The sequence below is a fragment of the Misgurnus anguillicaudatus genome, chromosome 12 (assembly GCF_027580225.2).
Source record: "Misgurnus anguillicaudatus chromosome 12, ASM2758022v2, whole genome shotgun sequence".
Classification (NCBI taxonomy): Eukaryota; Metazoa; Chordata; class Actinopteri; order Cypriniformes; family Cobitidae; genus Misgurnus; species Misgurnus anguillicaudatus.
In genome coordinates this window covers 38,968,783-38,983,955 of record NC_073348.2, presented here as the reverse complement: position 1 = coordinate 38,983,955, position 15,173 = coordinate 38,968,783, and the positions used below count along the sequence as shown (strand labels likewise).

Sequence of the window (15,173 nt, the reverse complement as noted above, 5' to 3'; positions counted from 1 at the left end):
ATTACTTTTCCTACCAAATAATTGTATACAAATGATGTTCACCTATACATTGTTTTAATGTTATCCTATTTAACAAATTATGTGTCATTTTGTGTTGATTTTCGGTTCAAATAAATAAAAGCGACAGCACAAGCTGTTTTAAAACAACAAAAAATGTGTTGTTCCAATAATGACACACAGATGTGTCTAGTTACTAGACACAAAATGTGTTGTTTTAACACAACCCTTTTAAAATAAAACATTGACATCATGAAAATTATATACTGTCGTTCTAAAATCTTGCATCAGTCACTTACCTCCAGCTGTAGCACGCTGCATACACTACTACACTATCATACTTAACTTCACTTTATTACATTTCCTAAAAATTACTGTTTGATGTTTTGAAGTGTGTTGTGTGGATGCGATTGCATTCGTTGTTTTTACTGTCATTATCACGTTGTAATTTTCAGATTGCTATAACTGCAGACCAAAGTTCATATAGTATCAGTTTAGGAGTAAACATTAAATGCATTATCAATATATAAATCAATATAATGATTAATCTGATAAAAACATGACCACGACTCTTTTGTTAGGAACTAATTGTAATGTGCCTGTTCCCCATAAAAAGTTTATAATAAAAATATACATTTAAATAGTAAAGAACATATGGAAATTATAATTGTTTATAGACAGTATGCGTAAAAAGATACACAATATAAAAGCATTTGTGGTACTAAATTTTATGTTGATTTAATGTAAATCATTGTAATTTTCATTGCTAAAGAGACATTTTTGTCGTAAAAAATAATGTCCCAGTCAAACACAAAATAATGATCTTTCATGCAAAATATCATTTTTATATTTTCCTTTAGATTTTGAGGTGAAATGCGACACTTTTGTCACAAGATTCTCCTACAGTAACAATAAAAAGTAATGTAAGACTACTGCAAAAAGATGAATTCAACTTTTTTTATTGAGACCATTTTACTGAGAAATGACTGAAATATGTTTGGATGAGAGTCCACATATGCAAAATCTCTGTTAAAAAGACACTAAATGACCGGAGAGCGAGGGAACCCATGCTGTAATACTGACACTCAATTCACACAGACTTCAGGTCAGGTGCACCGCCACCACCTCAATAAAAATATCAAAATGTTTTCAGTTTTTTGTGCATGGTTTGCTTCTTTAACAATATAAAAACATGTAATACTGATTGCAAAACGTTGATTTAATTTACAAAACAAATAGCTGTAATAACAATTACCATTCATAATAATAATAATAATAATAATAACAATAACAATAATTATATTAATAAAAATCAAACAAAAAATCAAACAAAATTAACCATTCAAAGCCGCATCATCTTCACTAACACAAACAGCGAGCGTCTTTTTCATGAAATACCATTTTGGTATAATCTCTGTTTTTTGTCTGACATGCCCTGCACAGGTCTCAGATCAGTCTGCATATATAAATGGTCCTTTACAGTGTAGGTGGAAGCATAAGGATTATATGCTCTCTGCACGGAATGAAACAGTAGGCAGGTTGAGGCTTCTGGGAATGTGCAATTCCTAACCCAGACTGTCCTTGTTACTGTTTTCAGAGTTATAAATACTCAAAATACTCCTTTTTTAAGCGAGTTTCATTGAGAGAAAGCAAAAATAAATGTCTCAACATTTAGATGAAGGAAAAAACCTTCCGGGCGACAGGAATTTGTACCCGTTCCCCGTGGGCAGTCGAATGGAGTGGGATCCGGGACTACTCCCTGTGGAAGATGTCGGAGAAGGAGCTACCCTCTTCGGGTCAATCTTGCGATGGCCGTTGGGCGGATTTCTAGAGCCGTGCTCAAGCGATTGGAGCCCAGCGGCTTGCAGTTCATGGCCGGGCGTATCCTGTGACCCTGTCACAGCATGGCGGGGCGAGAGATTAAGCAGGCCCAAAACGTCACGTTTGGCGGTGCTCAGCTTTCCACCACGGAGCACGCGCATTGGTCCGGAGTGCTGCTGTTGGGTTGCATTGGCCCAGAAGGTCTTGAGATTGTGAATGGCTTGGACTTTCTCATCGATAGCAGCCAGTTTAAGCCGGTCAATATCCGGCGCGTCAGCTGGGCTGGAGCGTGTCGAGCCAGTAGAGGAGTAGGACAGCGCCGGAGAAGGCGCGCTGCCGGCGGGCGACTGGTGGCCAGAACTGGGCGAGATGTTGCTGGGCGACCGTGAGATGTGCCCGCTGTAGGGTGAGCTGGGATACTTGAGTTTAAACTGGGCATGGCTGTCGGAGGTGGGCGACGGTTGACTGCCTTCTTTCAAAGACGTTTCTGAAATTGCAGGGCTGTTGTAGCCCGAGCTCACCTTTTGGAGGGAGGACGAGCGAGAAGGTGGTTTAGGACGTGTCGAGAGTGGTGACGACTGGGCTTTAATACTGGCTCTGCTGTTGGGGCGACTGAAAGCACTCGTCTCCGAGGAACGGAAAGCAGATCCCCCCGTCGGAGTCGGGGGCCCTCCGCTGCCCGGCGGGACATTTCCCGTACTCCTTTGCAAAGTCTCGACGGCACGCATGTGGCTTTGCGTTTCTTCCAGGATCTTCTGGGCGAGCTCCTGCGGGTCTAGCGGGGCTCCAGGCGTGCGTTCCTCCTGGGACTTCACAGTGCTGTCCGTCTCGGTGCTGGACTGATCGGACTCGCCCGTGTCCGAGGTGCTCACCTTTCCCACCTTCTGGAACGGAGAGTTCGGACTGGGCACCAGGGTTGTTTTCACAGGCGACGTCGGGGTGCTTACGCTTCCTCTTGTGGACACTGACACCGTGTAACCCCTGCCCGTCCCGCCACGCGCTGCACCCCTGTGATTCCTGTGGTTTGCGGGCCGGGGCAGCGTGTCGCACTGGCTGCCCAGCGGCTCGCTGCTGATAATACTATAACCTTCATATTCTTCATCGTCGTGACCTCCGACGGCTCCATGCGGAGACGATCGACTACGAGGCACCGCGTGTCGATGCGACGCGAACAGCCCGGCTCCGCCCCGGTGCCGCTCCAGTTCTTGCTGGCGCGAGCGCTGGCTGATAAAATCGGCGTCGGGCCGGGACAGGAAGCTCATGGAGGAGGCGATAGAACTTAGGCTGTAGACTGAGATGGCATCTGAGGCCAGGCTGTCAGGACAGGGTGGGGAGAAGGGAGGGTTGGGGTAACCCATGGGCAGCTGGTGGGACACAGACTGAGCTGAGGCCAGAGACTCCAATGAGGATGAGCTGTCCAGACTTAGACGCTTCGGCAGTTCAGTTGAGTCAAACAAAAACACACCCAGAAATTTATGGTGATGAAATATTGATATGTTAGCCTAGCATGCTTTGCTCCTCCTAATCTCATCACTAGATTTGACAGTAAGCCTGAATTTAACAGACAGGCTGAAGCGACGCTTACCAAACAGAGCCAGCAGTGACTGCAGAGCGAAGTGCATGATGCGACGGTTTGCCTGCTTGCCCGTTTTCAAAACCACCTCCTCCTGACCGACCTCACACAGGTCAAACCCTGACGACGAGAGAAGGAGAGAGAGACTCTGTCAGTATGGACTAAACATTTAAAGCAGGTCAATAGTGCTAAAGTTGCTCTTACCCAAAGCAGCGAGGAACTCATGACAGCCTGGGAGTCTCCAGAGCTGAACACTGATTGACACTTGAATGGGTGCGAGAGAGAAATCCTGCTCCTTCTCTACAGACTGAAGCTGAACCAAAACCTGATGGAGCTGAAAATAACATCACACACATTATTAGGCTTATTTCACATCTGTAGAAGAGACAGATTAATTATTGATGTTAGTTAGCTTTTTTCATATATTTTTAACTTAAGTCAACATGAATTCAAATCAGACTCCAATTAATACTTCAGCACATTTCTTGCATTCACCATGTCCTCTTATTTTACAACCCTTCCCATCTATCATACAGAGATTATGCTTGGCTTTATTTTGGTATTGAATTTCATTATAAATGTCCAATAATTTACTCTTATACATCACATTATTCTAATGCTGGGCAAAGATTAATCGCGATTAATCGCATACAAAATAAAAGTGATTTTTCGCACAATATATATGTGTGTGTACTGTGTGTAATTATTATGTATATTTAACCACACACACACACACACATACAAATATTCATTTCAGAATTTTTTTATTTATATATCAGTTTTTTAAATTTGTATATAATATAGAATATATAAAAATAGAAATAAATATATACACATGTAAATGTTTCTTAAATACATAAAAAATCTTTTTATAAAAATGTTTTTTTTTTATAAATGTGTGTGTATTTATAAATACATAATAATTACACACAGCACACACTCGTATATTATGCCAAAAATCACTTTTATTTTGTATGCGATTAATCGCGATTAATCTTTGCCCAGTAAAATTGCTTTGAATAAGAACCCTAAGAGGTCTTAGGGTTCACTTATATCCGAAAACTTTTATGTGTGCCTCGGACACAAGTTGGGCGTAATATTAGAGGCATCGTGTCTCTGGTAATTTAAATCGTTTTTTTATGAATTGTGTTTTTACCGAGCCCCTAAGGTGACATTGGAGTAAAAAATATCTAACGTTTAGTTTCATGTGCTCACGTGAAACTTTCATGTGCTCACGCGAAACCTTCATGTGCAGATTTTTTTTAAAAGTTTAGTTTCACACGAAACTAAACTTTATTTAATTTTTGCTCCATGTCCCCTTACGGGCTCCGTATGTTTTTGCTGAACGACCCCGGGAAAACCAAAACTATATTGCGTGTGTGCATCGAGTCCTTTTCCAACCCCTCCTCTGTTTGCAAAGAGCGCTTGCGACATCGTGTGGCTGGTGGTAGGTTAATTTTCATTGGGACAGACCTGTCAATCAATTTTAAATGCACATTTTAGCAGTTACCTTGGTGTCGTCTTCACATAACATATGAAAATGGAGCAGCGGGATAAAAAAGGTTTGGGAGACCACCGTGGTTTCTTGCTGCTTGACTGGTGCGTGCGGGGCTTAAGACTGCACCCACATTGGTGCAGTTTACATTCAGTCCAGTCGAGTTAAAAAAAATTGCCACTGGTTCGGGTCGGACTCGTGTCTAACTTTCTCGGGTTTGTCTTGGGTCGGATGCACGTCGGGTTCGGGTTAAAAGTAATTCGAGCCAGGTACATTTCTTTGGACCCATGAAGACCTGTACTGACCTACGTATACAGCTTCATGTTGACTTTAAGTTAACTATAGTGTGTTAGTTGAATTATTTGAAGTACAGACACTTAAATGAGTTAAAACAATAAGAACTTACCATCCCCACTACATTTTTAACAGCCTTTAATGGTAAGTTAAGGAAAAGAGAGGGAAAGAGGATTTAGGATAAAATGCAAACAAACATTAGCAACAAACAGCAGCTGTGGAAAACATCCACTCAGTTAAGATCAGATCATGACTGATCACAGATCAGATGCACAAGCGCAGGACGGTGTGTGACGCATGTGTGTTTGACACATCATTCTCACCCGGTTGATGAGTTGTTCTCCGGTTTCTGATGCGGTGATCAGTTTACACAAGGCTTGAAGTGCAGGAGGTGGCAAACCTGCAAACACATAGTAACAGTACATACATTACACATTTTTTACAACAATAATTATTTTATAGTTTTAAAAATATACTGAGGTGTCTGATAAAGTGAAAAGTAAAATTTCTGTAATGTTGTGATAAATAAATCGAGAGATGTTGTCAATCATACCGAGCAATGACTGTAGTGTTGTACTGCAATGTTGTAATCTGTCTCCAGGGTCTGATGTAGGGAAGAAGACGGCAGCAGGGAGTCCTGTACCAGCTGAGTCCAGTCTGAAACCCACCGCCGTCAGCAAAGCCTGCCAACCCGGTACACCTCCTACTTTATTCTCCACACTCTGTTGAGATGTGTACATTGAGTTTCTTTGACCGTTCTGAATGCGCTGCAGGGATTTCTCCACCTGGAGGAGCCGTTGAGACACAGATGACAAATAGACGTTGTTGGATATAAATGTGCTGAAAAATCTTACTATAGGTTTGCATCTGACTCAACCTTCTTAGGGGCGGCCACAAAAGAAAAAAATCTTAAGACATATTACTTCAGTCTACTAAATTTGAAAACCCAGTTAAGTATTTTTTGTGATTTACTGTTTTCTAAATTAAATCATCCTACACTGGAAAAAAAACTTCTGGACATTGGATGCACATGATTAAATTAGGTTATTTAATATAATTTTAATTAATTTAATTTTAAGAAAACTTCGATCTTGTGTACATAATCAAATTTTTTTAGAAGAATAATTTTAAGAAAACTTAATTCAATTATGTGCAACCAAAGATTTTTATCTTACAAATAAAATAAAACAAAATAAAATAATTTTTATTTAAAAACAAATAATAAAACACTTTGCGTCGGGCAGTGTTGGGTGTAACTAGTTACCAAGTAATTAGTTACTGTAATTTAATTACTTTTCCCTTGAAAAAGTAAAGTAAGGGATTACTCTTATTTCTCTTGTAATCTAATTACAGTTACTTCTGATGTAACTAAATACTGTGTATTGACTGTAAAACTATTATGTATACTATAATACAATAGTGGATTTAACATGGTTTTAGTTTACTTTTTTCACTATAAACTGGTTGATTATTAGCATTAATATTACTGAGATGTTGGCTGTTTATTAATGCTTAAATAGCACATATTAATGCCTGATTCTTCAACACCTTATTCTACATACTTCACCCTCCCCATTTCTACCAATACTTAAAATTAACAACTTCTTAAGTATTAATAAGCAGTAGTTGGAGTATATTTAGGCAAAATTAGTTAAGAGTTAGTTAATAACCCTAATTGGACCCTAAAGTGGGACTAGAATAATTAATGTACTATTAGATATTATTTCTTCAAGCCATCATGTACTAAATAGGATTTAGAAAGAAACCAGTAATAAGTAATTAAAATACTTTTTGGAGAGAGTAATTTGTCAAGTAATCTAATTACACGATTAAAGATGTAATAAGTAACTAGTAATTAATTACTTTTTTGAGTAACTTACCCAACACTGGCGTCAGGTCCTAATCACAATATCGAGGTTTATTTCTGCGATAACAACCTGCTGTCTGTACATTATCCGACTTAATACATGGCTATTTACCTCATAAGTAAGGTAAGGAGCATTAAATACTGATTTGAAATAATTTATTTTGCTCATTTTTAAAGGGGACATATCATGAAAATTTGACTTTTTTCATGTTTTAAGTGTTATAATTGGGTCCCCATTGCTTCTATCAACCTAGAAAATGTGAAAAAGATTAACCCTGTAAGCATGTGAAAAAATAGGTAATTGCAATTTGGCTCCCCTTGTGACATCATAATACCACCCCTTATTCTGCACTATCCAACCACGACACTGCCATTTAGTGCAGAGATCAGCTCATTTGCATTTTAAAGGACACACCCAAAAACGGCACATTTTTGCTCAAGCCTACAGTACAAAGTGGCAATTTTAACATAATAAACAATCTTTATGGTATTTTTTATGCTATAACTTCACATACGTACTCTGGAGACACCAAATATTTATTTTACATCTTAAAAAAGTCTTGTGAAATGTCCCATTTTTAGAATGCAGACCTTCCGTGAGGAAAACCCATTTATTTTCGGTTTTAAGAAAATACAAGAAGTTCAAATATCACAATCACACTATTTGGTTCATTCATTTGTAAATATAATGCTGGATCTGTTATTAAAATACATATTTATACTTAATTTGGTGTAATATAAAAAATTATTCAGTTACCGTGTTGTTTTAGTTATCTGAAAAGAATAAACCTTAGAATTTTGCAACTAGCCAATCAGAATCTAGCACTTTAGAGAGCCGTGTAATAAAATAAAATAAAAATATAATATAAAATAACCTACACCTACATAACCACCAATGCACAGTGTGTTAAAGAACATGCACTAACAATGCATTATTTTTAATAGATGACCTCATGTACCCGCAGGGCAGAATAATAATATACACTCACTATATTTTTAATACTTTATACATGTCAATCTCATGAAAAACATGCTGTGAGGTTCTCACCAAGTGCAGGAGAACCCTCAGGGCGTCTCGGGCTTTGTCAGGGTACTGCAGGATCTCAGCCAGTGCCTGACCAATCAGAGATGACTGGCTGTTCAGCTTCACGTCACTGCCGATCAGCATAAAGCCTGAAGAGACATTTAACAAGTGAGCACACCAATCTGTGTTTAGTATGGAATACTAGTGTATACTACAAACTACACATCTTTCTATGTCATCTGACCTGCCCAGTTGGAGGGATGTGAGAACTGCTTGCTGCTCTGAACGGTTTTCATGGCGTCCGCGAGGGCCGCGCTGGCTTTGGTGCCGTTGAGCAGAGCGCTGTAGAAAGCGTGGATAAACATCTTGGAGGCGGCGACGGGCACCGGCCACAGCGACACCAACACGCATTGAGCACCAGCGGCCAGGAAAGCTCTCGTCAAACCCACCGCACCGTCCGCAGTCACTTTACTCTCGGACTCCTGGTACGACCTGCAGGGTTACAGAAATAAACTCGTATTAGCATCATTGAGCGGTAATTCACTGGAATATAAAGCTATTACTCTAAATCGACTGTTTAACCACTCTGAATGTGGCGGCATGGCCTGTTAAGCAGAAGTTATGTATGAAAATACTGATGTACTGATATGAACAGAAAGCTGCTCAGAATTGAATTTAATGATGCCTTTTACATTACAATTCAGTGTCTGAACTGAAAATGAATTCAGGTTTCAAAATTATTATGTATGCATGTTTATAAAACGGTTAGTTCCAATCCTTGATTCTGATTGGTCAATAGGTGTGCTTTATTCACAATAAAACACTGCTATGACCGCTTCACCAAAAGGTTCTATTTAATATCACTGCGCCCTTAGCAACACCCTTAGCAACACATAAACATATAATGAGACAAAAGCTGTGTCTGAAACCGTTCCCTCGTTCACTATTCCCTATATGGGGAATGACAGTTGAGTCCACTATATGGGGAAGAAGCAAATGAAAATGAGTGAGCGATTTCGGACACTGACGCAAATATCATGCGTCAGAGAGCTGTCGCAGAGATTCATCAAAAACACCTGTGTGGCTTTATTGATTGTGCTGTGAAATGGTAAAGTTTACTTTACTGTTTTTCACATTTGTCATGTTTATTGTATAAGTTGAGAATAAAGAGAACAAAACAACTGCTTATAATATTTATTTACTGCTGTTTATTTATTGTTTAATAAAAATGTGTATTCGATTTTAAATAAAAGATAACGCAATTATTTTTCATTTGTTTATTTTCAAAAAGTAGAAAATAACTGACAACAAGAAAATGTTTGGTGTTTACTGTCAGTAACCTTCAGCTGATTCAAGTTACGCGTTCGTCTCCCGTTGCATCATGGGAAATATGAGTGAACGAGTGTACATCGAATGTACCCTCAAAATCAGAGTGCATTGTGGGTAAAAAGTAGTGAATGAATGTAGGGAATGAAGTTGTTCACTCAGGTTTCGGACACCACTACAAAATGGCAGACACCCGATATAGTGCACTATATAGTGGATAGGGAGCGGTTTCAGACACAGCTAAAGTTTGTTGTTTTTATTTGAGCTTTCATGTTGTTGTTCACAGTCAGGGACTATTTTTTCTAGCGGAAGGAATGCTTTTATTGATTTAACTTCATGAAAGTTGCACTAATATTTTTTTTTACTTTAATATTGTGTGGTAACCGTTTTATAAAAGCAATAAGGTACTCGAGGCAAGTGCTGTATCGTGAATAAGTAACGGCTGAAGGGGTTGCAGGCACTCCGCTTCGCGTCGTGCCTAACAACGCCCTTCAGCCGTTACTTATTTACGATACAGCACAGCCTCTTGTACCTTATTGCTTACATATGGCTTCACCATGTGGGTTCATTTTATAAATTCACTGTATATTTTACAGTACAGATGCAAAACCCTCTGACAAGTGCATCTGACTAACAATTTTTATCAGGCTCTTATGTTGTCATTTCACTTTAATTGCAATGAAAAGGTTATTAGTCAGTAATTGAAAAGCCTTATTTTTTACAAATGTCACTCAAAAGTCATTTCAATAGTATTTAACAAATTTGACTGTCTTTCGCTGCAAAACCCTCTAATGGTGCGTTCACACCAGACGCGAATGAAACGTTAAGCGCGAGTGATTAACACGTTAAGTCAATGCAAAGACGAAAAATCGTAATTTTGGCGAATATTCGCGCCACGTTAACTATTCAGGAGCTTGCTCTAAAAGTGATGTGATTACGACGTAGCAAGCTGAGGCAGAAATACAAAGCAACAATGAAGGACAAAATTGTATGTGGACACCCGGAGCTGTGCGACACATCTTCATACTTTTATAGAAACTGGAATAAAAAGGATTTTGCTTGGAAAAAATTGAGTGAGGAGGTCGGACAATCTGGTAAGTTGTTTAAAACGTTATTTACTCAATTTGAACTATATATAAATACATATTGAGACTACAAGCTAGCTAAAGCCGGCAAATTGAGCATATTCGCTTCTGAATTTCACGCGCGAATGATGCGAATTTCACGTGCGAATGACGCGAAGTTCACGCGCAAATGACGCGAAGTTCACCGCGAATGACGCGAAGTTCACATGCGCATGACAAAAATTTTACCTGCAGATGACACAAATTTCACGTGCGAATGAAATGAATTTCACACGCAAATGAAGCCAGTTAACTCAAAATGTTCAAGCATCCAACTATGCGCGAATAGTGCGATTTATCCGATTTACTCGCGTCTGGTTTGAATGCACAGTTATTTAGCAAGCTTGCATGCATGCAAGTGCAAAAATTACACTTTCATTTTTAACACGCGAATTTCACATGCAAATGACACACAGTTCACGCGCGAATGAGGCGAAGTTCACACGCGAATGACGCAAATTTTACCTGCAGATGACACAAATTTCACATGCGAATGGCATGAATTTTACGCGCAAATGAAGCCAGTTAACTCAAAATGTTCAAGCGTCCAACTATGCGCGAATAGTGCGATTTATCCGATTCATTCGCGTCTGGTGTGAATGCACAGTTATTTAGCAAGATTGCATGCATGCGCAAAAACTTACACTTCAAACAATTTTCTTTTTTTGACACAAGACATAGTAAACAGCTGCAAAATTACTAAATATGCAGCTAGAAACATTGCAAATTATAAAAGTCACTATTTAAAAGATAAAAATAAAGAAACTGAAGCACACATTAGGGGGCGGTGTGATGCACGTGCCACATTTTGGTTGTATTCTGGTCCAAGTACTCACAAGGGAAAAGATGCAAGTTTGAATGTAATCCATTCGCCATTTCACAATCGCCTTCGAAATACTTTTTTACTATTCTTTGACAATTCCTCTGTTGTGTTACTAACCCGAGCACCACGAGTTTAGTAGGCAGTCTGAGGTCCAGTATGTCGGCGGCGGTGAGCAGAAACTCCTGCAGCGGTGGACTGTCACAGATGCTCTCTGCGTCGCTGGCGTCGTCTTGCACCCGTAGGCTCTCTGGTATGGTGTAGTTGGATTTACCTCCGCTCTCTCCACCCCCTGTTCCTCCGCTGGGCGCGACCGGCACGTTTCCGCTGCTGGCGTCCTGGCTGGGTGTGAGGACCAATGCCGCCAGCTTCCAGGAGATGTGCGTGGCGAAGTGAGCGCATTCGGCCTGCGTGAGGGCGCTCATGACTCGCTCTTTGGTGGCGGCGGGGCCGGCCAGCGGCTGGCAGCCCAGGAGATCGGCAACCATGTGGGCTTCTTCTTCTGCGGTGGGCATCGGACCCCAAAGCCAGCGGTCCATTACTGATGGTGGGAGTCGAGGGTTTCCGATGACTGCGGCCATGGAACTACCGCCGTTACAGAGAACCGGACCTGTCCGTCGAGGATGAACCTGTCATGAAAGAAATTTTATTTAAAAAATCCCGTCATGCTTGTGTTTTACGCATAGTGCATTCTGGGTCAAACTGATTTTAAACTGGCTGTAAATGCATGTCATACTTTAGCTGTGGTCCCCAGACTGCCGATCGATGGAACGGCGATAAGACTGAAGCGTTCGTACAGATACTCGTTTGAAGAACTGCCCTTCAACAGAGCAAACGGGATGAGATACAGCTCTCCTTCAAGCACCAAAACCAACTGTCTGTGTCTTCCCACCGGACCACTGGAGTGCATCAGACCCTGAGAAACACATCAAAACCATCACATACACAGCCTTGAATGGTAGATAACAGAAATACAGGAAGATAAAGGAGGTGTAACTGTAGTCGTACCCCCTCCATGGGAGCGATCAGCAGGTCATAGAGAGCTCGTAACGGAGGTTTACTGAGAGTACTGGAGCGACGGGGAAGAGATGAGCTGCCCTCTTTCACCGGAGACACCGTGTTACTGAAGAGACTCGTCATACTCTGACAACTTCTAAAAAACACATAAATATACACACAAACTATGTGACATCCAGCGCTGGAAATTACTCAAACACATTACTTACACAATTCACGTATACAACTCGTATAATAATACACAAAAACTGTATTTTATTTAACCCTTGTGCATTGTTCAATTTTACTACCTTTCGTGTTGTTAGTGGATGAAAACATCCACTAAATTAAACGGCTATAAATCTTCACAAAAATTCCATGATTTTAACTCTTTAATTGCCAAGTTCATAAGTGGTGTCACTGATTTGATGAAAATGACCGATTTTCAATATAAAAAGTGATTGTAAACTGGATTTTTTCAAACCTTTTTCAAAGTTTTGGGAATGTCAAAGATGAGTAAAAACATTTGCTTTGAAGCATTTTTAGTTTTTGTGTAGCATCAGTTTTTATTTTTTTCTCCCTCATTTATTGTTAGTGTCTGTTTTGCCCCATTGACTTCCATTATAACCACATTTTTTGATTGCAGAGACACCTTTTTATCATACATTTTTAAATGTTGGTGTTTTTTCCTTTCAGAGGTCAAATTTGTCATTTTTACTGTTGATCACCATGTGGCACTATTAACCCTTTAGTAGCCCTGTGCAAAAACAAAGCTTAATTTCTGGCTTGTATGTTGTGTTTTATGGAGTATAATTCCATAATAAAAACATATTAGTGTGTGTGTGTGTGTGTGTGTGTGTGTGTGTGTGTGTGTGTGTGTGTGTGTGTGTGTGTGTGTGTGTGTGATACATTTTTATAGCCGTTGAATTTAATGGATGTTTTCATCCACGTACAACATGAAAGGGTAGTAAATTTGCCCACGGTATATCATTGAGTTTTTGTAAGATTTGTCACCAAAAATCATTCAATTTGATAAAACAGAGAGAAAGTTAAGAGTAAAAAAACCCTCTAGTGGATGAAAACATCCCCAACATAAGGGTTAAAAATTAAAGGAATATTCAACTCATTAAAAAAAACTGATAATTTACTCTTCCCCAAGTCATTTAGTGAAACGATCGTCATTTCCGGCAAAAAAAAATCACTTTCAAACCCACAACTTCTTGCCCTAGCCTTGTGATGCGCCAGCGTGACCTTACATATTACGTAATCACGTCAACTGCATGACGTATGCAAATCTAACACTCCAGTGTTTACAAGGGTGGAGAAAGAGGAGCATTCAGATTTTGTTGTATGTGGAATGATACTAATTAATGTCTTTGTGTCAGTTTATTGTTTAAAATGGTTTGCAAGTGTGCGTTTCACATATGTAACATGTGATTATGTAATACGTAAGGTCGCGCTGGTGTGTCACAAAACTAGTGCAAGACAAGAAGTTGGGATTTAAAAGTACATATTTTAATTTCTGGTCAAAAATGAGGATGGTTTTGCTATATAAGACCCTTATGACTCGGTTGGGATCGTTTAGAGCCCTTTGAAGCTGCATTGAAACTGCAAACCGTTGAGGTCCACTAAAGTCACTATATGAAGAAAAATTCTGGAAAGCTTTCCTCAAAAAATCAAAGAAAGACATAAACATCTTGAATGGCATGAGGGTGAATCAATTATCGTGATTTTTTATGAAAGTGAAGTAATCCTTTAAGTTTACATCAAATGTTTCCTCTTAATATGTTATGAACCCATTTACCTATAAACTGACACTAGAGGGCGCTGCACACCTAAATGAAATACAAATGCATTGATGAAGATTTACCGTATTTAGATTTTTATTTATGATGTTTTGCTGTTTAAGACCTGTGTGTGTCTCAGCAGGTCATGGCTAAAAACCCTAATATAAGATACTTTCATAGGCATTGAAAGTACCTTCGAAATAAAGATACAATAGAATAGTCATAAGAAATATCAACTCTTATACTAACATTTTATATTTAATGATTTATTAATAACAAATACACTTATTTTATAATATTGGTGCCTGTTATCATAATTCTGCAGCAAGCAATAAGTCAACTTAGATCAGGGTTTTTTTGTCAGCCGAACCACCTTGACCTAAATTATTTACTTGAAGTATCCCCTTTAAGTAAATATTTCAATAATCTAATAGCACATTTGCATGTTTTATCCAATTTTAACATTTTCATCAGTTGCATTTTACATAATTATTATCATTATTACCTCTACGTTATGTACCAGCATTTGTTAATTTTCTTTTATTTGTACATAAAACCTCTCAGTTCTTAGTTTTCTGATATATTGTAGTGTTGTGTAATAGTCACATAGCATGCAGATTAAACAATAACATGCATTTTTTTATATTATTTATTACATTTTATGACCATTTTTTTCCCCAAACATCATGTTTGAGAATCCCTGCCTTAGACCATTTATTATACTGATTTAATAAGTTGTAGTGGGTCTACTTTACGTTATGCCCAACCTTACTATTTACTATGGTAAAATCATTGTAGTGCATAGCATCCCATGGCTTATTTCTTTAATTTAACTTAGCTATACTGCCCTACAAAGCCAACGCGCAGTAACTATGCATTTGGTCAAAATTGACTTTAGGGTTAAAATAGGCTTTGTGAGATCTCTTGTGACAAAGTCTCCTGGTTCAATTTTGTCGCATTTCAGAGAAACGTGTGTGCCAAAATTGCATGTTTGACTGGCTGGTGTATAAAACTTTAAGGGCATTTTTCTCGGTTTCAGTGTTTGCGTA

The 15,173-nt window shown here is 39.1% G+C and overlaps 1 protein-coding gene and 1 long non-coding RNA gene across 6 annotated transcripts in view; one reads left to right on the top strand and one right to left on the bottom strand.

Annotated features, from left to right (window-relative positions):
• LOC129446461 (uncharacterized) overlaps window positions 1-15,173 on the top strand; it is a 51,612-nt gene that overhangs the window by 27,608 nt on the left and 8,831 nt on the right. Inside the window, exons 3-4 of one of the 3 annotated variants that reach the window (XR_012372657.1) lie at window positions 5,782-5,874; window positions 5,954-6,256. This is a non-coding gene — a long non-coding RNA (uncharacterized lncRNA). Of the gene's footprint in view, window positions 1-5,781; window positions 5,919-5,953; window positions 6,257-15,173 lie in introns of those variants that run through there. The other 2 variants (XR_012372656.1, XR_008645190.2) reach the window with 2 other exon arrangements.
• The window catches only part of ttc28 (tetratricopeptide repeat domain 28), a 299,276-nt gene continuing 284,970 nt past the window's right edge, over window positions 868-15,173 (bottom strand). Inside the window, exons 14-24 of one of the 3 annotated variants that reach the window (XM_073874582.1) lie at window positions 12,350-12,494; window positions 12,078-12,257; window positions 11,462-11,970; window positions 8,316-8,563; window positions 8,096-8,220; window positions 5,734-5,965; window positions 5,504-5,580; window positions 5,293-5,316; window positions 3,596-3,725; window positions 3,410-3,511; window positions 868-3,274 (exon numbers count right to left, since the gene is read on the bottom strand). In XM_073874582.1, the coding sequence (XP_073730683.1) occupies window positions 1,662-3,274; window positions 3,410-3,511; window positions 3,596-3,725; window positions 5,293-5,316; window positions 5,504-5,580; window positions 5,734-5,965; window positions 8,096-8,220; window positions 8,316-8,563; window positions 11,462-11,970; window positions 12,078-12,257; window positions 12,350-12,494 (3,385 nt within the window). In that variant the 3' untranslated portion in view covers window positions 868-1,661. The remainder of the gene's footprint in view (window positions 3,275-3,409; window positions 3,512-3,595; window positions 3,726-5,292; window positions 5,317-5,503; window positions 5,581-5,733; window positions 5,966-8,095; window positions 8,221-8,315; window positions 8,564-11,461; window positions 11,971-12,077; window positions 12,258-12,349; window positions 12,495-15,173) is intronic. The other 2 variants (XM_073874584.1, XM_073874583.1) reach the window with 2 other exon arrangements.